We start from the raw sequence: 25,361 nt of genomic DNA on the forward strand, positions 1-25,361 counted from the left end.
GCATAAATCGCTAGAACACTGCCCAGCACAGGTTGAGTCCTATGTCTGAGCCCGTTGTTGCCATGTGGTTCCCGTTACTCCTCCCATCCTGTTGAGTTGTAGCCGAGGGTTTTTCCAAAGGCTTGTTGGCCCAGTGAGATGGTGCTTATGTGGGTTGCTTCTTATTTCTGTTACAATTGCTGTGTAACAAATGACCCCCAGATTTAGCAGCTTAAAATAACAACCATTTTATTAAGCTAACAGATTCTATGGCCAAGCATCAAGGTGATTCTTTTGCTCCTCATGGCATAACTAATGTCCCTCAGCGGCATTCAGCTGGTGTATGGACTGGCCTGGAGGATCTATGGGGCTCCTACTTCCATATCTGGCAGCTGGGCAGGGAAGGCTGAGATCGGGCTGCCAGCAGGGCACGTTCACCTTGTTTCTGCACGTGGTCTGGGCTTCCTCACAGCTCGGCAGACTCAGGGTAGTCAGACCTCTTACATGGCAGCTTGTGGCTCCAGATGTGACTGCTGTAATGCACAGGCAGGAGCCGTGTGGCCTTGTGTGACTTAACGTTGGGAGTCATACAGCATCACCTTGCCATGGAGCTTGTAGGTTATAAAGCCAGGATTTGAACCCACATCTATTTGGCAGCAGAGCTTATATTTGTAACAAATTTGTATTTGTAAGCCTTTCTCCTTGCTCTAGGGAAAAAGAGGATGTGGAGAAAGAAGTCTTGTTGGTATGGTATAATGATAAGTACATGTGACAATTTTCACTGAAATAAGTCTCAGCTTCCTCCCATGGTCACTTTATTACAGATAAATTAGGCTGACACTTCCATCGCATATACGATTTTGAGAGAAGGGGAGGGAAACAAAAGGAATTTCTTTTTCTCAAAGACAGGTTTATTCTAACTCCCAGAAAGCTCATAGTTTTCACCTAACTCAAAAAAAAAAATAGAAAAAAAGAAAAGAAGAAAACCATGAGCCAACCAACTTGAAGAAGCGGCAGTTGGGAGCTGCTGAGATACATTTCTCTGAATTACCAAGTGTTATATGTAGGGGGGGAAATGGGTTTATTGGAATGCAAACATATATAGATATACAGTACATGTGAATGCTAAAAAGTGCCTGTGGTGTGATTTAAATTTAGTATGCTACCCGCCCCTCCCAAAAGTCTGTTGTGGAGTAGGCTCACTTGTTCTATATTGAGATTGTCTGCCTTTAATACAATGATTGCAGTGATTACCCCATCACTGTTTAGAGGGATCAATGATTTTATTTATTTATTTATTTTTATTTTTATTTTTTTTGTCTTTTTTGTCTTTTGTTGTTGTTTTGTTGTTGTTGTTGCTTTGGGCCGCTCCCGCGGCATATGGAGGTTCCCAGGCTAGAGGAACAATCGGAGCTGTAGCCACCGGCCTACGCCAGAGCCACAGCAACGCAGGATCCGAGCCACGTCTGCAAGCTACACCACAGCTCACGGCAACGCCGGATCGTTAACCCACTGAGCAAGGGCAGGGACCGAACCCGCAACCTCATGGTTCCTAGTCGGATTCGTTAACCACTGCGCCACGACGGGAACTCCATGGGATCAATGATTTTAATATGACTTATGTCATGTGTAGTGAAGTCTTTAGAAAACATGATGCTTGTAAATGAGACAAGGCCAAGTACTGCTGAAATTCAAGTGTGCGCAGGTCTCTTTGTTTCGTTAAGATGACCTCTACTAGCTTTATTAATCTTCCTAACAAGTGTTGGTGATCTCCGTGATTAGCCCTGGTTTTACAGATGAGGCAACTGAGACTCCAGGTACCCTTTGGAAGGGGAGACACCACCCCATTGCCACCCTTGCTCCTCTTCAGCTGCTCCAGAATTCTCCACTCCTGAACCGCCTCTGCTCTTTTTCAATTCTCAGTTTCAGACCTGTGGTTTCCTCTGCCCGGAAGGCTTTTCCCATCTTGCAGAGATCCTTTACATCTCAGTTTGAATGATCCTCTCCGAAGACATTTTCCATGACCCCTCAAATGGGTCTAGACCTTCCTTCTGTCTGCTTCCAGAAGGCCCATACTGCATGTTCGTTCCTGGTTCTTTGCATAATTATTAAAGTACCTGAGTTATTCCTTGGTTAATTTGTTTCTCTCATTAGCATTTAAACTCTAGCTGGGCTGGGGCTTTTGTCTGCCTTGTGCTTCGCCAGATCCTCAGTACCTAATCCATTGCCTGGCACATAGTAGGTGCTTGGTACATAGTAATTGGCAGACTGATCCGCAGAGAAAGATTGACTTGTCTGTGATCACACAGTTGGCATCTGCAACAGGGAAGAACAATTAGCAAATTCACATTTCGTGTTTCCATTTGTACTCCAGCAAATAAACTAATAGTCTGCGGATTAAGTTCTGCCTGATCACAAGTGCAAGTGTAAATAGCAGTGGCTGAGTCAGGTTTTCTGCTAAAAAGTGTAAGGCGTGAAACATAGAAATCCAGGTTACTGTTGATAATTATTTGTAGCAGGTTGTTGCAGTGGTTTAGAATATGATGTCTGGAGCTAGACTGTCTGGGTCCGAATTCAGTGCTAGTTTTCACTCCATATGTGTCCGCAGGCAAATTACTTAACCTAACTCTATCTCAGTTTCCTCATCTGTACAATGAGGATAATCATAATATCTACCTCATAGGAGAGTTGTGAGGATGAAATGATTTAATGTAAGTAAAAGGCTTAGAAACATGCTTGGCATAAAGTAGGTGTTATATAAGTGCCATTTATAGTTCATTGAATACTATCCCTCAAAAATTCATGTTCACCTGGAACCTAAGAATGTAACCTTATTTAGAAAGGGTGTTTTTGCAAATATAATTAAAGGATCTTGAGATGAAATCATCCTGGATTTTGCGTGGGCCCTATATCCAATGACTGATGTTCTTAAGAAGGGGAGAGGATGCAGAAGAAGACTGTGTGAAGACGGAGGCAGATCGGAGTTACACATCTAGAAACCAAGGAATGCCAAGGATTGTGGGCAACCAGCGGGAGCTGGGAGGGAGACCTTAGGACAGGTTTTCCCCAGTGAGGCCGAGGGGCCAGGGTGCCATGTGAGAACCCAAGGCCACCTGCTCCCGATGTGGCCTCCCTATCCCCGCTGGAGCCCGACTTGCAGGCCTCTCAAGCCTGCTGCTCTCTGCCTTCTTTTTCCACATCCCTGCTGTGTTTCCTTCTCCCACTTCTCCCCCATGGCAACCTGACCTTCCTTCCAGTGACATTTTTGCTGTGCCCTATAGAAGCTTTGTCCTTAGCTTAACTGTTTTCCTTATGGAGATAACCTCTTCATGGAATGTTCTCCTCCTCCTCCTGCCTCATCTGAAGCCTGGCTCCAGTGCAAGCTGTTTTCCATGGGGTTAGGAGTCCTTTTCTCAGCTCCCCATTGACACTTGTTTTCTGTAGCTGCTCTAACAAGACATCCCCAATTGAGGGGCTTAGGACAAGAGACATGTATTGTCTCACAGTTTTGGAGCCCAGAAATGTGAACTAAGTGTTACTGAGCTAAGCTCAAGATGTTAGCAGGTCGGAGCTCCCTCTGGAGGCTCCAGGGAGACTCCCTTCCTGGCCACTTCCAGCTTCCGGCGGTTGCTGGCAGTCCTTGGACTGTGGCCACATCACTCTGGTCTCTGCCTCTGTGAGCACCTTGGCTTCTCCTCTTCTGTGTCTCTGGGTGTTTCCTTCTGCCTCTCTTATCAGGACACCTGTGATGCCATTTAGGGTCTGCCCAGTTTATTACAGGATAATTTCTTCAACTCAAAATCCTTAATTTAATCACATCTGGGAAATCCCTTTTTACAAATAAAAACAACATTCACAAATTCTAGGGATTAGTCTGCACTTGGATGTTTGGGAGCCACTCCAGCCTCTCCCACCACTTCTGACCTGTCCTTGGTGGAGGGTGCCATCATTTGAAATTGGAAACTCCAGCATGTCATTCTCTGGCCACTCCACTCATCCATCCTGCTTTCCCACATCCTTGCCTCTTTATTCCTGCTTAAACAACCCCAAACTTTAATAACATTTAACCAAGTATATTCAAAACATTATCATTTCCACCTGTAATCAATTTACAAAAGTATCAATGAGAGATTTTACTTTCTTTTCTTTATGCAAAATCCTCAAAATTCAGAGTGTGTTTTATACTTAGGGGGTGTCTCAATTCAATGCCAAATTTTCATGTAAATAGTTATGTCCACCAACAGATGATTGGATTCGGAAGAGGTGGTATATATACACAATGGAATACTACTCAGCCATAAAAAAGAATGACATAATGCCATTGGCAGCAACATGGATGGAACTAGAGACTCTCATACTGAGTGAAATGAGTCAGAAAGACAAAGACAAATACCATATGATATCACTTATAACTGGAATCTAATATCCAGCACAAATGAACATCTCCACAGAAAAGAAAATCACGGACCTAGAGAATAGACTTGTGGCTGCCGATGGGAGAGGGAGGGAGTGGGAGGGATCAGGAGCTTAGGGTTATCAGATACAGCTTAGAATAGATTTACAAGGAGATTCTGCTGAGTAGCATTGAGAACTATGTCTAGATACTCATATTGCAACAGAACAAAGGGTGGGGGAAAAATGTATTCATGTAAGAATAACTTGATCCCCATGCTGTACAGTGGGAAAAAATAAAATTAAAAAATACAAAAAAAAAAAGAGATCAAATCCAGGATTTCAAATTGAAAAAAAAAAAAAGAAAAGAAAAGAAATATGCCAAAGAAGGGGTAAAAGCTTTTTTTAATTTCAATATATGGTAAATGTAGCTAATGAAGTATGTTATTCTTCTGTAGGGAATATATAAAAATATGGGGAGAGAAACTTGTGATTAAGTGTAAGATGTCAACTGGAAAGGAAATCCAGAAATAATTATAGCAACAATAGCAAAATAAAAATTGACCTTTTGGCTGAGTGAAAAAAAAAAAATACTTGATCTGATTTGAAATGTGGCTGGCTAGTGTACCTGAAGAGCTAATTTTTAAAATTTTAACTCAATTTAATTTTTAAAATTATAACTCATTCAATTATTGGAAATCTTTGAAGTAGATGTTTGGGGCAACTTGGATATGTGAACTATTTCTGCTTTTTTGATCTCCACTTGACCTCTGGTGCCCTCAGTCCCCCTTCTGGCTTCACTGCCAGAGATGATCCAGCTCTCCCATCATCCCTTTTGCCTTTTGACACATGGCTCTTTCCTTTTATTCTTTTGTGGCTTCTTCCCTGTAAAACTCAGGATCAGTCTCTTCATCCAGCCTCTTTGCTCAAACACTCACTTGTGCCATCCTCAGTGGCAAAAACTTATGGTTACCAAAGGGGAAGGGGGCAGAGAGATAAATTAGGAGTTTGGGATTAGCAGATACACACTACTGTAAATAAGATAAACAGCAAGGCCCTACTGTAGAGCACAGGGAGCTATATTCAATATCGTGTAATTAACCATAATGGAAAAGAATATGAAACAGAATATATAGATATAAATATATAACTGGGTCAGTTTTCTGCACACCAGAAACACAGCATTTGTTTCAATTGAAAAAAAAGACTGTCCAAGGAAACTTCCATGTGGTATTTCAAAGGTACCAATTAGAGCCGTAGAGGTAGGTCAAAGGGACAGAGGATGTTGTAGCATGCCATTGCTCACACGCAATCAGAAAGTGTTTTGACTCCAACATTCTCACCTCTCTCTGCATCAGTAAAATAAGGCTTAAAAAGGAAGAAACAGTACCTTTCTTTGGAAGGCTTATAAACCTGACCTGGAAGACCCAATTGATAAAGTCACTTTCAAACAGAACAGCTATTCCCTACCCAGGTGTATTATTCTCCTCCTGTAAGTTCAGCTTTGTGGTTTTGTATTTTAATGGGACAAACTTGCTATTTTCCCCTACAGGACAGTTAGAGGATTACTGGGAAAATGTAAATGCACTGATCTCCATATTAAAACACATTAGAGATGATTAAAAGCCACTAGGAATGTCTAAGTCTAGAGACAGCACAGGCTAGGTTAGAGGTGGGGCTTAGGGTCCTGATAGGTACCTCAAGATAATTCAGATGCCCAGAAAGGTCTTCAGAGCACAAGAGTATAAGGGTTTAGGTGGGAAAAGGGTATGTAAACTCAGGGTTGGGGGAATGGACAAGGCACCATTGACTAGGGACCAGGGAAGGACTGCCAGGCCCCAGGTGATGCTGAAGACTGTGATGTCGTTGTGGCCCATATCCACAGAGGGCCCAGGAGTAGGATTGCTGGATCATATGGCAACTCTTTTTAGTGTTTTAAGAAACTTTCATACTGTTTTCCATAGTGGCTGCACCAATTTACATTCCCACCGACAGTGTTGGAGGGTTCTCTTTTTTCCACACCCTCTCCACCATTTATTATTTATAAACATTTTGCTGATGGCTATTCTGACCAATGTGAGGTGGTACTTCATTGTAGTTTTAATTTTCATTTCTCTAATAATTAGCAATGTTGAGCATCTTTTCATGTGTCTATTGGCCATCTGTATATCTTATTCAGAGGAACATCTATTTAGAGAAGACCCATTTTTTGATTGGGCTGTTTGTTTTTCTGTTATTGACTAGTATGTGCTATTTGTATATTTTGGGAATTAAGCCCGTGTTGGTTGCATTGTTTGCAAATATTTTTTCCCACTCCATAGGTTATCTTTTTGTTTTATTTATGGTTTCTTTTGCTGTGCAAAAGCTCGTAAGTTTCATTAGGTCCTATTTGTTTATTTATTTATTTTCTTTCTCTAAGTGCTATTATTTTATTTTATTTTTTACATATGTATACATTCTTTTTAATATTATTTTCTATCATGCCCAGTTGTTTATTTTTACTTTTATTTCTATTGGCTTGGGAAATTGATCTAAGAAAATACTCGTACTACTTAAGGAAGAGAATGTTTTGCCTATGTTCTCTTTTGGGAGTTTGATGGTGTCCTGTCTTATATTTAAGTCTTTAGGCCATTTCGAGTTTATTTTTGTGTGTGGTGTGAGGGAGCATTCTAAATTCATTGATTTACATGTGACTGTTCAGCTTTCTCAACAGCAGCTGTGGAAGAGACTGTCTCTTCTCTCTTGTGTTTTCACCTCCTTTGTCAAAGATTAACTGACCAGAAGCATGTGGGTTTATTTCTGGGCCCTCTGTTCTATTCCATTGTTCCATATGTCTGTTTTTGTGCCAATACCACAGTGTTTTGATTATTGTAGCTTTGTGGTGTTGTCTGAAGTCTCAGACTTTAGATTTATTATGCCTCTAGTTTTGTTCTTTTTCCTCAGGATTGCTTTGGCAATTCTGGACCTTTTATTATTCCATATACATTTTGGGATTATTTTTTGTAATTCTGTGAAAAATGTGATGGGTATTTTGATAGGGGTCACATTAAATCTATAGATTGCTTTGGGTAGTATGGCCATTTTAACATTAATTCTTCCAGTCCAGGAGCATAGAATACCTTTCCATTTCTCTGAATTGTTTTCAGTTTCCTTTATCAGTGTGTAATTGTCCTCAGCATATAAGTCTTTCACCTCCTTGGTCAGATTTATTCCTAAGTATTCTTTTTTTATTATTGTTGTTGTGATTTTAGAAGGGATTTTTTTTTTGTCTTTTTAGGGCTGCACTCGTGACACATGGAGGTTCCCAGGCTAGGGGTCTAATCGGAGCTGTTGCTGCTGGCCTACACCAGAGCCATAGCAACACCAGATCTGAGTCGTGTCTGCGACTTACACCACAGCTCACAGCAACGCCAGATCCTTAACCCACTGAGCAAGGCCAGGGGTCAAACCCGCAACCTAATGGTTCCTAGCTGGGTTTGTTTCCACTGTGCCATGATGGGAACTCCTGGAAGGGATGTTTTTAACTTTCCCTTCCTGATGTTCCATTGTTTGTGTGAAGAAATGCAACCAATTTCTGTGTGTTAATTTTGCATCCTGCTACCTTGCTGAATTCATTATCAGTTCTAGGTAGTTTTGTGCAGAGTCTTTAAGGTTTTCTATATATAATATCATCATCTGCATATAATGACAATTTTACCTTTGCTCTTCCCATATGGATACCTCTTATTTATATTTTTTTTCTTGTCTGATTGCCATGTCTAGGACTTCCAATGCTGTGTTGAATAGAAGTGGCAATAGTGGGCATCCTTGTCTTGTTCCAGATCTTAACAGGAAGGCTTTCAGCTTTTCACCAGTGAGTATTATGTTGGCTTATTATATTGAGGTAGATTCCCTCTATACACACTTTGCTAAGAGTTTTTATGATAAATGGATGTTGAATTTTATCAAATGCTTTTTCTGCATCTGTTGAGATGATCGTGGTTTTTGTCTTTTGTTGATGCGGTGTATCACATTGATTGATTTGCATATATTGAACCATCCTTGTCACCCAGGGATGAATCCAACTTGATCGTAGTGTATGATCTTATTTATGTGTTGTTGGATTTGGTTTGCTAATGTTTTGTTGAGGATTTTTGCATCTATATTCATCAAAGATATTGGTCTGTAATTTTCTTTTTTGGCATTGTCTTTGTCTGGTTTTGATATCAGGGTGATGTTGGCTTCATAGAATGACTTTGGGAGTGTCCTACCCCCTTCAACCTTTTGTAAAACTTTGAGAGGAACTGGCATAAATTCTTTTTACATTTGGTAGAATTCCTCAATGACGCCATCTGGTCCTGGACTTCTGTTTGCAGGGAAGATTTTTAAAAATTTTATTATAGATTCTATTTCACTTCTTCTTCTTCTTCTTTTTTTTTTTTTTTTTTTTTTGTCTTTTTGCCATTTCTTGGGCCACTCCTGCGGCATATGGAGGTTCCCAGGCTAGGGGTCGAGTCAGAGCTGCAGCCACTGGCCTGCACCACAGCCACAGCAACGCGGGATCCAAGCCACTTCTGCGACCTACACCACAGCTCATGGCAATGCCAGATCCTTAACCCACTGAGCAAGGCCAGGGATCGAGCCCACAACCTCATGCTTCCTAGTCAGATTCGTTAACTGCTGAGCCACGATGGGAACTCCTAATTCTATTTCACTTCTAGTGATTATCAGTTCAAATTATTTATTTCTTCTTGATTCAGTTTTGGTGGCCTGTATGTTTTGAGAAACTTGTCCATTTCTTCTAGATGGTCCAATTTGTTGCACATAATTGTTCATAGTGTTATTTTTTGTATTTCTGTGATATTGGTTGTTATTTATTGTTTTTTGTTTCTTATTTTGTTTATTTGTATTCTCTTTTCTTCTTGATGAGCCTGGCCAGAGGTTTCTTGGTTTTGTTTACCCTTTCAAAGAACCAGCACTTGGTTTTATTGATTTTTTTCTATTACTTTTTAAAATCTCTTTTTTATTTATTTCCTCTCTGATCTTTATTATTTCCTTCCCTCTGCTTACTTGAGGTTTTGTTTATTCTTCTTTTTAAAATTCTTTTAGATGGTAGGTTAGGTTGTTTATTTGAAATTTTTCTTATATTTTGAGGAGGACCTGTATCACTCTGAACTTCCCTCTAAGAATTGCTTTTACTGTAGCCCACAGATTTTGTTTGGTTTTTCTTTGTCATTTGTCTCAAAGGTATTTTTTAATTTCCACTTTGATTTCATTGTTGACCCATCGGTTTTTTTAGTTGCATGTTGTTTAGTCTGTATATAATTTTTTTTCCTCTTTATTTCTAGCTTCATGTCATTGTGGTCAGAATAGATGCTTGAAATCATTTCTGTCCTCTTAAATTTGTTGAGGCTTATTTTGGGTCTGAGTGTGTGATCAGTCCTATAGAATGTTCCATGTATACTTGAAAAGAATGTGTATTCTGTTTTATTTAATGTAATATCCTGAAAATATCATTTAAGTCTAACTATTCTATTGTGTCATTTAGGATCTCTGTTGCCTTATTGTTTTCTGTCTGGAAGCTTTGTCCATTGAAAAAGTCTCCTACTGTTATTGTGTTCATGTCAATTTCAACCTTTGTATCTGTTAATATTTGTTTTATGTATTTAGGTGCTCCTATCCTTGTAGTCTTACCTCATCCATTGCTTTCTGTATTCCTTGATTTAGGCCTGGAGACATTCTATTCTGGAACTGAATTTACTGTGAGTCTCTTCTCAGCAGTGCTGGACCTTCCTACCATTCTTCCAATAATAGGACCTAAGCATTCTTGTTCTTTATGGAGAACTATTTTTAGATCTTTACTCAAGGACATGGATTCACATGTCCATTTTGGGGCTCAATTCTTTGCATATGGCTTTCCATGTTCTACGGTTTTATTTAGAACCTGCCTTGTACAGGGCACTGAGCTGGGTTCACAGAGATGACTAAAGACATGGTATCTTCCTTCAAGGAGGTCACATAGTTATGTAGAGAATAGTAGCAGGGGTGTACTGGAACTAGTTTGAGTCAGCTCATAAAAGCTGATCATTAAATTTTAGGAATTTTGGGAGCAGATTGTTACAACAATTACTGAAAATTAAACCGTATAAGCCTATAACAAATTTTATTAGAAACCAAGGTAATTCATTCATTTCTTTATTTTTATTTTTAATTGTTATTTCACCAATACAATTTTTTTTGCTACTGTAAATTCATTCATTTCTAATTGTTTCACCCTGTTTTATTATTGTCAATGCTGTTGAGATTATTTACATCTATTATATCTGTATGGTGGAAATACTATATAATTGTTTACTCCCAAACATCTTTCTCTTCACAACTCTGTGTTCAGTGAGTGACATCAGATTGATAGCTTGAAATTAACCATGGTAGGGATATTTACACAATATAAATTGGTAAACACCAGAAATAAGAACTTTTTTCAGAGTCTGTTAAATATCTATAAGTGCACCACTGTTTTGGGCAGGGACGGAGTTAAAGAAATGCCTCAGTAAGGGGTAAGTGCCATTATAGAAGTTCAGAGCAAGTTCTCTGTTGGAATTGGCGAAAATGCTTCAGGGAGTTGATGATATTTGAGAAAGACCTTGAAAGATGGATCAGATTTTATCAGGCAGAGATTGATAGGAATGGCATACTTGACAGAAGGAATAATGAGCAAGGTCATGACAGGGAGAAAGCATTGGACATACTTGGGGAAGAATTAGGAATGTGTCTGTCAGACATATGAGGCCAGTGACGTTGGTAGTGAAGATAAGGATGGGAAAGCCAGTTGAAGCCTAATTGTGGAGGGTTTAAAAGTCACAGTGGGGAGCTTGTACCAAAGTCAGTGGGAAATGGAAACTCATATGAGATTTATGAGCAGAAGCGTAACGTCTTGAGAGCTGTGCTTTTGGAAGATGACCATTATAGATGACTAGTGCCAGACAGAAGTAGGTGGTCCTTGCCTAGTTAGGACATCATTGCATTACTGCTGTGGAGTTAATAAGGATGTGAATAGAGGTGCTGGTTCAGGAAGGAGAAAGGAAGATCCTGATGCAAGAGACATTTTCAATGTAGATTTCACAAATCTTTGCTTGTGATCATGTGTCTTCTGATACCAGCATTGGTACAAGCTTCTACTATTATCTGGCCTCTTGGCCATGTGATAAAAAGTATATAAGCAGATAAAATGCATGATTTTAAGTGGAAACTGTTGATGTGTGTTTCACCAGTCACTTTTGATTCGATTTCCTGAAAGGAGATGTACCTAATTTAAGGTATGTTCAAGAAGAGGAATAACAAGATTTAATATGTTTCCTTTGGCTAAACTAATTCTAGGAGTCAATGTAATATGCAGCTCCTATGGCCAATGTTCCATGGCTTGCCCCTTAGAAAATCAGGATGGTAAAAGGTTAAGGTGGGCCCTGGAAAAACTAATCTCTGGGAGAGGGAGAGGGAGAAAGAGAAAGAGGTCCCTCTCCCCACACCTTCTTTATTTTCCTCTGACAATTAAGTCAATATTCTTTTTTCTTTAGCAGTATCTATGAAATCTGTCTGTGGAGCCATAGGTCCAGGAGAGGTGTTCAGAGGTGAATTGAATTAAGTATCAAGAATTTAATTCTAAGGAGGATTGTGTGCCCAATTCCAATATCTCTTTTTTTTTTTCTCTTTCCCCATTTTTACCTCTTTATTGAAAACTCAGGAATCTCATTTGTGTCAAAAGGTGCCTGAGAGTTTTCCAAGGTAGTGGTTTGAAAAATTCATGGTCGGACTTGTGCAGCCATGCAGTTGGCACATTAGAACACCCACTTTAATGCCTTACTTTTGAGATTTCTTAGCAAAGGCCGCTCTCTCTATTCCTCCATCTTGAAATATAATAGAGATAAGATTCCTCCGGGCACCAGTTTAAGATGATTGTGCTTAAACGTGCCGAGGAGATTTGCATGTGGAATTTCCATCCATGCTGAGTGAGGAGAGTTTGTGACAAGCCATCACGTGAGTTGAGGGAGGCACTGGAAATGGTGGGTGTGTACGTGGGAACAGGGATACCTGAAGGTGTTTGGAGGACGCAGGTGGGGAGGATTGTAGTGGAAATTCTGGAGGGAGGGCAGGATAAGGACTGGAGAAAAACAGATCTGATGAAGTGGTACCGATGGGCCGTGGTTTGGTGAGAGGTATCGAGCGGGCATGCGTACTGCCCAGAGAGCAATTGGATATTTGCTTTATTAGTGGTGGGCAGCCCTGTGAAGGTTATGCTGGCAAGAGGGTTTGAGGGAGACCTGCCAGCCAGGTGTCCCCTTTGAAACTTGAGTACAGGGACCTGGCATCCTGGACATAGTTTTGCTTAGACAGTGGGTTGTTTTTAGAAGGTGACCCTGGCAAATAGGAGGGATGCAATGAACTGAATTTCGTGTCCCCCTAAATTCATATGTTGAAACCCTAACCCTCATTATGATGATCTTTGGAGGTGGGACCTGTGGAAGGTGATTGGGCCATGAAGGTGGTGCCCTCATGAGTGGAATCAGTACTCTTAAGAGAAGAGGCCAGAGAGCTCTGTTTTATTTTCCCACCATGTGAAATTGCATTGTGAGCCTGGAGTCGGCAATGTGGAGGAAAGTCTTCACCAGAACTCAGCCACAGTGGCACCCTGATCTTGAGCTCAGCCTCCAGAATTGTGAGAAATACATTTGTTACTTTTTTTTTTTTTTGCCATTTCTAGGGCCGCTTCTGCAGCACACAGAGGTTCCCTATATGCTAGGGGTCTAATCAGAGCTGTAGCCGCTGGCCTACACCAGGGCCACAGCAACGCGGGATCCGAGCCGCGTCTGCAACCTACACCACAGCTCACAACAATGCTGGATCCTTAACCCACTGAGCAAGGCCAGGGATCGAACCTGCAACCTCACGGTTCCTCATCGGATTCGTTTCTGCTGTGCCGCAACAGGAACTCCACATTGTTACTTTGAAGCCACCCAGTCTGTGGCACTTTGTTCTGGCAGCCCAAAGGGACTAAGGCAGAACACAGTACAGTTAGGTGACTGCTGGTGAGAGCCCTGCTGAGAGGCACCATGGGCCCAGCTAGTGAAGCTCCTCAAAGGTGGAAAGACATCATTGGGACTGCAGATGCTGAAGGACGTAAGGGGAGGGAAACTGCAGAAAGAAATTTGGGAAGAGGCATCTGATACATTGATTTGATGCCAGAAAGGGTCAGCTGCAGGTGCAAAGCTGGGAAATTCAGCCTCCGAGTGGAGCAACTTCGGGTAGTAACAGTCTTGGCCTGTGACTGGCCCCTTGTGGGCAGTGTGCCAACTTTGAACCCCATTGTCCTAAAGTTTCCTGGAGCAGATGTGTTTCTCAGTGGCAGCCCCTACTGGACTGGGCGTCAGCCTTTTCCTCTTAGTGTTTTGTTTTTTCCCAAAGCTGACCTCAGGTTCTCTTTCCACATCATTTCCTAACTTCCTGGCCTGACTTCCTTGGTGCTGCCCCCTGGAAACGCCCAGAAAGCCTCAGCTGCGGCAGAGCAGTGGGTGGGATGACACGAAAGCCCAGCAGAAGATACTTCTTCCTTCTGTATCAAGCTGTCTTCAGGAGTAGCCGCCAGCCTCCAAGAACCATTCAGTAAAACTCCTTTGTCTTTTGCTTTCAAAGGTAACCCAGTGACAGGGTGACCTAGTTCTCTTTCCCCTGAAAAAAGATTGGTGCTTGCCGTCAGTGTAATTCAAAGTAGAGGTTTCACACTCCAATTCCCAGAATAAAACTGTGTTTCCAGTGGAAACCCCTCTATGTCACGCCTAGGCAGTGGTGCACTTACCCCATGTAGCAGTTAGTGTGACACCTATGATGACATTCCAGGACAACCGAAGCATCTGGACTCTTTTATAACCAAATTTAATGTAAAGTGAGCCAAGGCAGTTTTGATCCTCTACTGTATTTGACCGTGGTTCTCACCTGGCGGTGAAGAAATGTCTCACCTCCTGCCCCTAAATCCGTAACTACTGTAGCAAAGTTCATCTTCACCGATGTTGTGTTAGGCAGTGGAGATAGTTACCCAGTAACCTTTATTTCATCCCGAAGCCAGGCCTTGGATTGGCTTATGTTATTCCAAGAGTGATAACCAAAGGAGCAGTGAGAAGTGGGAAAGGGGAGCTTGGCAGCAAGAGATATTAGCGGAGATTTTTCTCCTCAGCAGGAGAGCTTGGGGGCTGAACTCTACACAAGGATGTGCAGTTCTTGACCCCTTCTTTGCACCTGAGTCCTGGGACCATCCCGCGCTTTTCGGCCTGCTTCCCAGCCCTCCTGATGCTGGGAAGAGGGGAAGGAGAAGTGTAGATTTCCCAGCCGTAGCTCTCCACAAGGTGACTGGCCCCTCTGAAAGCCACAAGAATATGGAGAGGATGGGTGGACCTCTGCAGAGAGGCTTGCTTCTCAATCCTGGACGTTCCCCAGCCTGGGGCACTAGACAGGCCAAGACTGGGCTTGGTATTCTAGCTGTATGACCCTGAGATTCAGTTTTCCTATCTCTAAAACAAAGGTCGAACACTTTCTCATGGTATTCCTAGATACCCCCATCCCACTGTCAATTCGTTCTTCCCCCAGTGCACCCCATCTGAGAGAACGATACCACCGGCCAGTCCATCCCCAAAGCCGGAGGTTGTCCTTGACTCTTCTCTTTTCCCTCCACCTACATCCAGTCCATCATCAGGGCTGCAATTTCCATGTCCAAAGCATTGCCCGTGTTTACCTGCTTCTGTCTAGCTTGGCCAGCAACACACTATTCAGTCCCTGGCTGTCTGTCAGCAGGATCTCACCCTAATTGTCCTTTCTGTACCCACTCTCATCCCCCTCCAGTCTGTATGTCAAAGTGACTTTCTAACTGCATTTTTTTTTTTTACTGAGCCTGAAGCATGTGGAAGTTCCCAGGCCAGTGATCGAACATGTACCACACAGTGACCCGAACTGCTGCAGTGACAATGCCGGATCCTTAACCCGCTGCACCACAAGAGAACTTCTAAAGTGACTTTCTAAAAATACACGTCTGGGAGTTCCTGTTGTGGCACAGTGGTTAACTAATCCAACTAGGAACCATGAGGTGGCGGGTTCGATACCTGGCCTTGCTCAGTGGGTTAAGGATCCGGCGTTGCTGTGAGCTGTGGTGTAGGTCACAGACGCGGCTCGGATCCTGTGTTGCTGTGGCTCTGGCGTAGGCCAGCGCCTATGGCTCCGATTGGACCCCTAGCCTGGGAACCTCCATATGCCATGGGAGCGGCCCAAGAAATGACAAAAAGACAAAAAAAATAAAAATAAAAATAACAATACACATCTGGTGGATTACACTTGCCATTGCACTTAGAAGACAATCCATATTCCACGTTTATTTGTATTGGTTCAAGGATTTCACCAGTCAGTCCCTGTCTGTCTGGCTGGCTCCATTTCCTGCACTCTTCCATCTGGCTCTCTAAGTTCCAGCCACCCGGGCAATATTTCTCCAGTTGCACGAACACAGAGGATTGTTCCCTGTACCAAAACATTTGCCTGACTATTTCCTCTGCCCAGGACACTCTTGTCTGTACATCAGCCCACCTCTAATCTCCGCATGACTGGTTCCTTCTAATCCTTCCAGTCTCAGTTCAAATGTAACTGTCTTCCTTGTCCACTCTGTTGATAGGAACACCTGAGCCTTTGGGCTTTCCATGGCCATCACTTGATTTTTGTTTTCTTCACAGCATTAATTGTCCTTTGCACATATTTTTAAATTTGTGTGTTTGCATATTTATGACTGGCGTCTGCCCAGACCATAAGCTCTATGGGCACAGCAGCTTTATCTGATGTATTCCCCATGGACTTTCTAGCATCTAGAACGGTGCCTGACACATGGTAGCCCTTAATGCATATTTGTGGAAAATCGATAGGTGAATGAATGAATGAATATGAATACAGATAAGATGAATAAATTATGAGGATCAAGTGACATGGAGGGAAAATCATTTGTAAACTATATGGTGCCATCTTTGATAGCTGTTTCCTTTTGTTCCCATTATAAACCTTGCATTGTTGATTCTTAAGCTCTCCTCTCTACAGGAGATGGAGGATGTCCAATTCTTTGCTACTGTTCTCTGCCTTACGCTTTGGCCACCTGTGTGCTGCTAATTTGTTTGGTGACTCTTCAGTGGTTGCTTCTTCACTGCCCCGCACACCAGCATTTATTTTGGCTTAATGGCCCATCCCCTCATTTTCTATTTCCAAACACAGTAAAACCTGAATTATTAGGTGGAAGGACTTGAATTTACTTTAGAGAATAGTTTGTTTCTCCATTCACAGTGATTTCCAGCTGGAGCGGCTGGTTTAGGTATACCTAGGCCCATAAACCACAGGTTTTAAGATAAGCTGTGTCAACAGAGTCCTTTATTCTTCCAAGGTAGATAAAGTGAACAGTTGATTCTTTCTGTTTGGGAGTGCCTTTCAGAGAGCAGCTTCAAGATAAAATGCTATCATCTTTGGGTGAACATTAAAAATTCTAAGACACTTCTCCCAAGGGTGTTCCTTACACCTCCTGATTTTGTCTTTCCTCAGGTCACTAAGTTGAGAACTTCTAATTGGTTGCTTGAGTCACCTGCCATTGGCCTCTCCAAGCAGTAAATCTTGCCCTGTTTTGTTTTTTTTTTTTTTCAGGCAAAACCAATCCCTCACCCCATACTTAGAAGTTCCAGTTGAGACAGTGGTCACCGCTGTCCTGAGAGTTGCTGAGCTGGGCTGGGCCGCTTGGCAAGCTCCACATAAGTGGGCTGTGGCCACAGCAACATCACTGCGTCACTGGCGGCTGGTGCACTGCCCAAAGGCTTTCCCATAAACCATGGATTTCCTCAAAGACCATTTAAAGAAGCCCGCTCCAAAATGGGATATATAGGCTGTTTTCTGACTGCACAGTTTTTCAGTAAGGGAAACTAATTTACTATCATCTCCTAAAGCCACTAACCCTTAACTATGAGAACTTCAGGAACCCTGGTTTCTGGCACTCAGCTGTTTGCTATTCAGCCAACAAAATTATTCTTGTTGGCCTTGAATTCCCTTTTAGGTTTCTATAAATATATTGGTCCCATTTGTTTGAATATAAATGTGCCATTCAGGAATAAGGTTTTCTTTGCCTCCTTCCTTGCATGGTGGTTATGGTTATGGTGGTGACCCTTACAGAAAAGCCAAAATATCAGTGGCAAGGTTGTGTTCATTTTCAGTGGAATGAACGCACAGAACACCATCAAGTTCAGGCAGCCTAGGATATGAGCTTATAGCTGCCAGTTTCTTATAACCTTAATTATGATCCTTTGTGTTTTTCATCTTTTACCACCTTTTAGAGGACATTGTCAAAGCAGGTACAACTCCCAGGCCCTTAACTGTTTGAAGATCCCATTCTTGATCTGAAGAAACTGACAACTGACATCATTTATTCTGAGAGCAGGTAGAAGTTTAGCTTCCCAGTCAACGTATTTGCAAGCATCTCTTGCCTTTTAACTGTTAATTTTAGGGATTACCATAGTTAGTATTCTTCACTAGAGAAATCAATGTCCTTCATGAACGAGGAAATGTGCCCCAAACTGGAAACAGAAATCTAAATCCTTGTTAAAGCAGGCTGTTCTGATCTGTTTGCCACAAATCTCTCCTTACTGTTTCCTCTTAGCCCCAATCTTGTATATCCCTAAGCCAAATGCCTTATTGCTATGAGAAAGAAATCCTCTTTTAGCGTGTGCATGTGTCCTGGCAGGGAGCAGAGAGCCTGACCGGGCTGCAGCTGCAGGAGCTCTGCAAGGCTAAGGTTTGTGGGGGAGGCATGTGGTGCCTAGAATATCTGGGGCCAGGAAAATCTGGGAGGGGTGCACCCCAAGGGAGGTGGGCGTGGCTTGGGTCAGAACACCAAAGAGGGGAATACACAGGTCATTGGAAGAAGAGAAAGGTTGAGATGCTACTGTGGAGACAGGAAAGAAAGGAGCTGGGGAGAAGAGGGTCAGAGGCCATGGTGGAGAGGTAAGTGAGTGGGTGGGCCTGGGAAAATTCTTGTGTGGGAAGGGTAGGGGGCTGTGACTTGCATCTGGCTTTTTATTTGCTTTCCTTGTCGTGTGCCTGGGAGAACCTATCACATTTCCAACCGTGATCACTGACCCTGATCAACTGTATCCTGGACCAGGCAAGCACATGCCTTCCTCCAGTAGTGGGCAAACTTTTCTTCATGGGAAATAATTTTAGAAAATAAAAATATCCATTGGCCTTATGTTTCCCCATTCAAAAAGAAAATTGCTGTATGGAGTCCATGGTAAAAAAAAATGCAAATGCTTACAACTTAGCTTACCAACTTTATGGAAGACCATCTATAAGAAAATCAGCACTGCTTTTGAGTCACTGAAGTTAGTATCTGGACACACTGGAGAGAGAGCTCACGGAGAGGCAGCCGTCTGATAATTCCTCCTGAGATGGGAGAACGGGCCATAGTATCAATGCAGGGCCACCATTTGCCTGCAGGTCCGGAGCTGCTCATCACTACTGAGTGCACTAGAATGAGTGCTTGGTATCCTCTGAAATAGTTCCTAATGAGCTACTAGGGCAGCAGTGGCCTCTGAGTTCTGCAAAGTAGGCCTCAGTGAGAGGGTGACATTTGAGAAACATTTATAGAAGGTAAGAACATGACCCAAGAGGGTATCTGTGGAAGAACAGCCCAGGCAGAGAGAACAGGAAGTGCAAAGGCCCTGAGACAGAAAAAGAAGGCCCTGGCCTGTTTGAGGAACAGTAAAGAGTCCAATGTGCTGTGGTCCCTGAGCACCGTTCAGGGAGATGGGGGTGCAGCCAAGCAGGGAAATCCTTCGACCAAAGGCATTTTTCATTGTTGTCATTGGCACCATCTGAGGCCCTGAGTAGATGAGAGATGGAGGACTCTGGAATCCAATGGTGACAGGCAGTCAAAACGAAGATATATAGAAGACCGGTTAAAAGCAGAGGCTTGGTAAAAGTGTTTTTCAAGTTGCTCTGTAAAAGACACTGTTAAGAGAATGAAAAGACAAGCCAAGACGAAGAGAAAATATTTGCAATTCACAAATCTGAAAAAGGACTTGTGCCAAGAACATATAAAGAAACCCAACAGCAAGAAAAGAAACCAAGCAGTTTTTTAAAAGGGCAAAGTATCTGAGCAGGCACCTCAACAAAATAGATATACAGATGGCCAATAAATGCAAATTAAAACAAGGAGATACTAGTACACACCTATTAGAATGATTAAAGTCCCAAACATTGACAGCACCAAATGCTGTGACGATGTGGAGGAACAGGAACTCGTTCATTGTCAGTGGAAGTGAAAATGGTACAGCCATTTTGGAAGACAGTTTGGCAGTTTATTATAAAGTTGAACATATGACCCTGCAGTCACACTCCTAGATATTTATTCAAGTGAATTGAAAACTTACGTCCACAGCTCTTGAATGTTTATAGTAGTTTCATTCATAATCACTCCAAACTGGAAGCAACCAAGATGTTTTTCAGTAGGTGAATGGATAAACAAACAGTGGTACATCCAGAGAGTGAATTCAGTGGTAAAAAGAAATGAACTATTGATACACTCAGCAACCTGGGTGAATCTTAAATCAATATTGCTAAATGAAAGAAAGCCGTCTGAAAAGCTGTGATTCCATTTATGTGATCCTCTGGAAAAGGCAAAACGATTAAAACAGGAAACAGATCAGGGGTCTCCAGGGGTTTAGGAAGTGGGGAGGGTTAAGAGGTGAAGCACAGAGGATTTGCAAGGGTGGTGGAACTATTGTGTGCGATACTGTAGTGAAGTATTTGACTCTATGCATGCATCCAGTCCCACAGAACTTTGCAGCACAAATAGTAAACCTTAATGTACACACATTTTAAAAAATCATTTTGGAAGTGGGAGCATCCCAAGGTGGAATGCAGATTGTCACAGAAGAATCTAACTGCATTTACAAGTACATGAAGCCACCTCGCTGAAGAGAATAGCAGCGGGGTACGGACTGAGCAACTTTGGCAAAGAGTGGAGTCTTTAAGGATATGAACATTAGCACTAAATTCTGGTCAATAAGTCATTTCCCATGGAGGTTTGGATTTATAATTCTGACACTACTGTGCATGTAGCCTGGGGTGGACCAACTAAGTAAATGGATGGCAGATGATGGGAAGCAGAATTCTCACTTTTGGAGTGAGAGTTTAGATAAGCAAGGTGAGGAAGCTAGAATGAGCCACGTGGTACTGAATTGGAGTGGGATCGGGAGCCATTGATATGAACTCATGTTTAGCTTAATACCCATACAGATGGTTACATACAGAGCTATGTATAGATCTGTGTATATCCATGGGCAAGGTATCACATCTCACAGGGCCTCCATTTCCTCATTCATCAAACGGAATTAGAAGAAATTTGACCTGCTAGAGTTGTCTTGAGAAAGGTCATGAGGCAAATGGGACAGCATATGTAATACACGTGGCTGTGTTAGAAAGCACTCAGTGAGTGGCAGGTATGCATATGAGTCATGTGTGTTTCTGCTCCCTAGTGGGGAGGCAGGGGCTCATGGGATACCGGGGATCACCCAAGAATGGAGTCAAAGCAGGGAAGAGGGCCCGCGAGCAGCACCTCCCTGGAGCAAAGTATGGAGCCAGGAGATGGGAATGGGGTTGAGATAAGAATCTGAGGCTGTGTTGTTGGCCAAGCCATACGTTTAGATCCTCTCCAGAGTCTTGCGTATTGGAAGGCCACCTGTGTTGATACGCCCCCAGGTGGGAGAGCCATGCGAGCGGGCCCCTTCAAGTGGCACTGTCATTGTCTCAATCAGTATGCCTCTCATCTGCTCCCTCTTTTATTGTTCTTTAATCTTTTGGTCTCATTCGATCTGATGCCAGTCTTTCCAGTGGGATGAAAATAAAGCCATGGCTTAGAGATCTGAAGCTGTGTTGCTTATTTACATTATTTGAAAGGAAGTGTCGTTGGCAATACATTATCTAGTTCCGTCTTGGGTAAGAGTAGCCAGGTTCTCAAAATATGTGGAGGCCAGGCTCCAGATTTGCCTGTACAGAGTTACTCTTTGAAAATGAGCTCTACCAGTGCCTGCTTCATTAATTTTGTGGTGCTTACTTCATTAACTAATTTAGTTTTCACTTCATTAATTTGCCCAGAATCTCTTTAACTTTTTCAATGCTGGTAGCAGTTCCTCTTCCACATCTGCATAATGAAAATACATGCTTGCATTTTCCTCCCCCTTTCTTCTGAAGTCTCTTATGCATACCACACTTGATTTTGCAACTTGCTAATTATCCCTGGGAAGTATTTGATCCCAGTGTTTATTCTCAGTCTTCCCTGGACAGTTTTTCTGCAGTTTTTTTTTTTTTTTCTCTTCTGCCTTTAGTTTTCACATTCAGGGACAGAGCCTAAAAGAAGACCTAGAGAGTTTCGGCTTTAGGATCAAGGTCAATGCCCCTGAATTTGATGTTTCTGGGACCTTTGAATCTCAGTTCTTAGCTCTTCTAAAAAAGGAACAATGTCATATTGCTCTTTTGAATTCATGCTGTGCCTATCATGTGGTAATGACCTATGCAGATACTGTGCACCAGGCTCTAAATACTAGCAGTGGGAAATCCCTTTCCGAAATTGAAACCTAATTTGTAATGGGAGAAGGGAATTACAGAAAAACTCAGAGTCTGCACTTGAAGATGACAGTGCAGACTCTGATGTGCTTTTCTCTAAAAAAACGTGGCAACCGGGTCTGGCTAGGAGACGATACAGAGTAGGTAGAAGTCAGTTGTACAAGTTTAATGCTGCGTACCTACAGGAACACAGCTTGTGCGACGCTATCCACCTTACGAAAAACATGTTGGTCTTAGCTCTAAATTGCAAAAGGAGTCCCTTGTTATCTCATTACTTCACAGGAAATGCTGTCCTTTGATAAAGAGCTGAGCCAAGACCTTCTTTTGTGGGCCTTCACAATTTAGACTTGATTATTCTTTGTCGGTCCTGCCTAGTTTTTTTGAAAGAACATTTTTCTGATGTACCCTACAGCTGAAATCAAAGGCCGAATCTAGTATGAGGTTTCAAAGAAATATCATGTATTTTAAGAAATTACTCTGGGAAGCCCCACATACCAGACTGGAGGGATGCCTGACCCAGTAGGGCCTTTCCATTTGTGTGTTCCTCAGCAGGGGTGCTATAAATGGGAGTACCCAGTAAATCTTTGTACAACAAATGGAGCTATTCTAGAACGAGATTTGGTATTTGGTATATATGTTTCTGAAGTCTGAACATTTAAGAAATTTTAGAAGAATTTGCATCTCAACTGAAGTCAGAATAAAGGCAGAATAACCAGCAACATAGTAAATCTCTTTCCTATACAGGTGAGGACAGCCTCTTAGTCAATGAAAGCTACTTCATTTCTTAGGTAAGTTTGATAATCACAAACCAAGCTTTCATAATATAGCCAGGTTCATCCCATTTTTCTTTGGTTTATAACATTTCATAAGGTAGGCGGGCCTAATTAAATAATGGTTAGCTTTTGGGTTAGGAATATAATCACAAACAGTGAATTAATTAAATGCAACCAATTAACTTGATCATCTTTCCTACCGTGGTTAGTATTTGACATTTGGTATATTAGTTGTAAAATTATCAACTCCAAATTTTTACCACAAAATTAAAGGGCTATTTTCCTTCCCTTCCCTTCCCTTCCCCTTTCTTCCCTCCCCTTCCCCTCCCCCCCTCCCCTCCCCTCTACCCTTTCCCCCTTCCTTTCCCCTCCCCTCCTCCTCCTCTCCCTTCCCCTCTCCTCTCCTCTTCCTTTTTAAAAACAAATGCACCAGAATTTTTCTCACCATCAATGAGTATTATCCTTCAGACTGGTCTCCTTGATAAAAATACACTCATTCCAGTGATGTCATCGCAACAGGTCAAACCATTTTAGGAGTTCTTCTCGTCCTTCATTTATTCCATACGTATTTATTAAGTGTCTACTTGGTGCCAAACCCTTTGATAGGTCCTGAAGACAGAGTGGAGAATGAGGCCTGGCCTCTGACTTCCCAGTGTTCAGTCTAGCCTTCAGTCTAAAAACTGCCTTCACGGCACTGCCTTCAGATAGTTGTGGTCCTCATAAGAAAACCACTTTGTCTGGGTTTGGAAGGCAAACTAAAGAAGGAAAGGGAAAGCCATCAGCCTAGGAAGCCACCAGTGTGGCTGCTCCAGGGCTTTGGAATCACTAGCGATTGTTTCTTCAATCTCTGGTAATTTTGCCTATAATGCGGAACATGATGAACTTCTCTGCTATCCAATCTAGGTAATTTTTCTAAATGGGAAAGTTTTCTTTTATTATAACTTCGATTACTGTTTCTAATCCATTTGCTCCACTGGAACTGCTAGGTAGCCTATGACCTATCTTCCACAATGGTTATTTTTTTCTCGAATCTTTACTAAGCATTTTAGGGATATTTTTCCATTTATTTCTCTGCTTCAGTAATTTAGATTTCTGTGGTGTTGAGATCTGTTCAATCCTTCTGATTCATTCTTTTACCTTGACTATTGCAATTTTTGTATGGTTGCATCACAGGAACCTGGTATGGAAGACTGTGTATATAAATTTCTAAATGAATATGGGCTATCTTTTCTTCTATTTTTCACTTTGGTTGTAGAGATGGCTCCTTTTTCCCCTTGATTTTTTTCATAGCTGTATAAAAGGTGATTTGGGGGAGGGATTTTCAGGTGACCTCACTCATCTCTCTGTCTTTCTGGAAGACATTTAAACATAATATATAAATGCTGAATTCTAGGAAGTTTATTAACATTTTAAAAGCCCTGGCATGTATTTGCTGCATTAGCCATAACCTGAATAGGGCTCCCGTTTTCTATAACTATATTTCTAGTTCTTCCCTGTACGGTATAGTACTTTATGTTGATTATAGTCTTTGGATAGAAAATACACAGCTATGAATCATTTTTCCTCCTCATGTTCTTGTTTTTTTCCTTATCCTCTCCATGTCTCTCTTCCTTATTTCTTAGTGAATTTAGCAGCATATATAATTCTGCTAGTAGCTCAATTAAAATACTACATGAAATTTTGATCATTTATTTAACTTTTTTTCAAGTTTAAAATGATCTCATTGTTTTTCTGATCACAAAATTAATGTATACTCGTCCTATTAAAAAAAATCTAGAAGCAGGTTACTTGTTCTAAAAAGAGATTTATAGAAGGGAAAAATGATATAATAGAGATGATAATTTGACTTCTGGGGAGCTATTAATGGAAGTAAATCATGATGCCTAGGAAAGAAATAGTTAGGCATGTAGGTGCTGTTTTTATTCATTTTATGAAATTCTTAAGATAATGTTTAGGCTTCCAGAATAAGTAGGAAAATCTTTTGTCTGGTAACTCTCGGAAACTGCTAAATACTTAGAAAACACCATTATATAATGCTCAAGAAGTATGTGGTTCAGCTATCCATTTTACACTCAGATGCTGTGCATGTTTCTAACTAGCTGGGATGCCTGCATGTTTATGATAGAGGGAGCATTTAATGGGGTTGGACAGACTGGAGTTCCAGACTCCAAAATACAGATGATGAATTGCAAATTCCTCCACTTGATCCCTATGGGTTATGGTTTCCTCCTTAAAAGCTGTATTTGAATGATATATAGTGGCTGGTAATAGCATCCGGCTCCAACCTTGGAACTCCCTTTGGGACTTTGTAAAGCTTATGGTTTTTGTTCATATTCCTTTATTTTAAAAGAATAGCTTCCATGTTCATCCCAAAAGACTGTTATTTGGGGCAACGATTAGTTGGGCAATTAATAAATCTCTTCAGACATAAATGTGTATGTATGCAAGTACAGATGTGAATGTAAAATGTGAATACATATATAAATAATGTTGATTTTCAAGAGAGATAGAAACTTACCTTTGACTGGTTATGTGATATCTTAGCACCAACCAAGTGACTGA

The 25,361-nt window shown here is 41.7% G+C and overlaps 1 protein-coding gene across 4 annotated transcripts in view; it reads left to right on the plus strand.

Moving 5' to 3' along the window:
- The window catches only part of FMR1NB (FMR1 neighbor), a 307,469-nt gene that overhangs the window by 163,752 nt on the left and 118,356 nt on the right, over positions 1-25,361 (plus strand). For 2 of the 4 annotated variants that reach the window (XM_085006507.1, XM_085006506.1), the window contains exon 5: positions 8,134-8,224. The exons of the other annotated variants lie outside the window; for them this stretch is intronic. In XM_085006507.1, coding sequence (XP_084862633.1) covers positions 8,134-8,224 — 91 coding nt within the window. The remainder of the gene's footprint in view (positions 1-8,133; positions 8,225-25,361) is intronic. 4 annotated transcript variants of the gene reach the window in all.

Source organism: Sus scrofa, chromosome X, assembly GCF_054392235.1.
Source record: "Sus scrofa isolate SSC_HxYL_T2T_F1_AM1 chromosome X, Sscrofa_HxYL_maternal_Yorkshire_Landrace_v2.0, whole genome shotgun sequence".
Classification (NCBI taxonomy): domain Eukaryota; kingdom Metazoa; phylum Chordata; class Mammalia; order Artiodactyla; family Suidae; genus Sus; species Sus scrofa.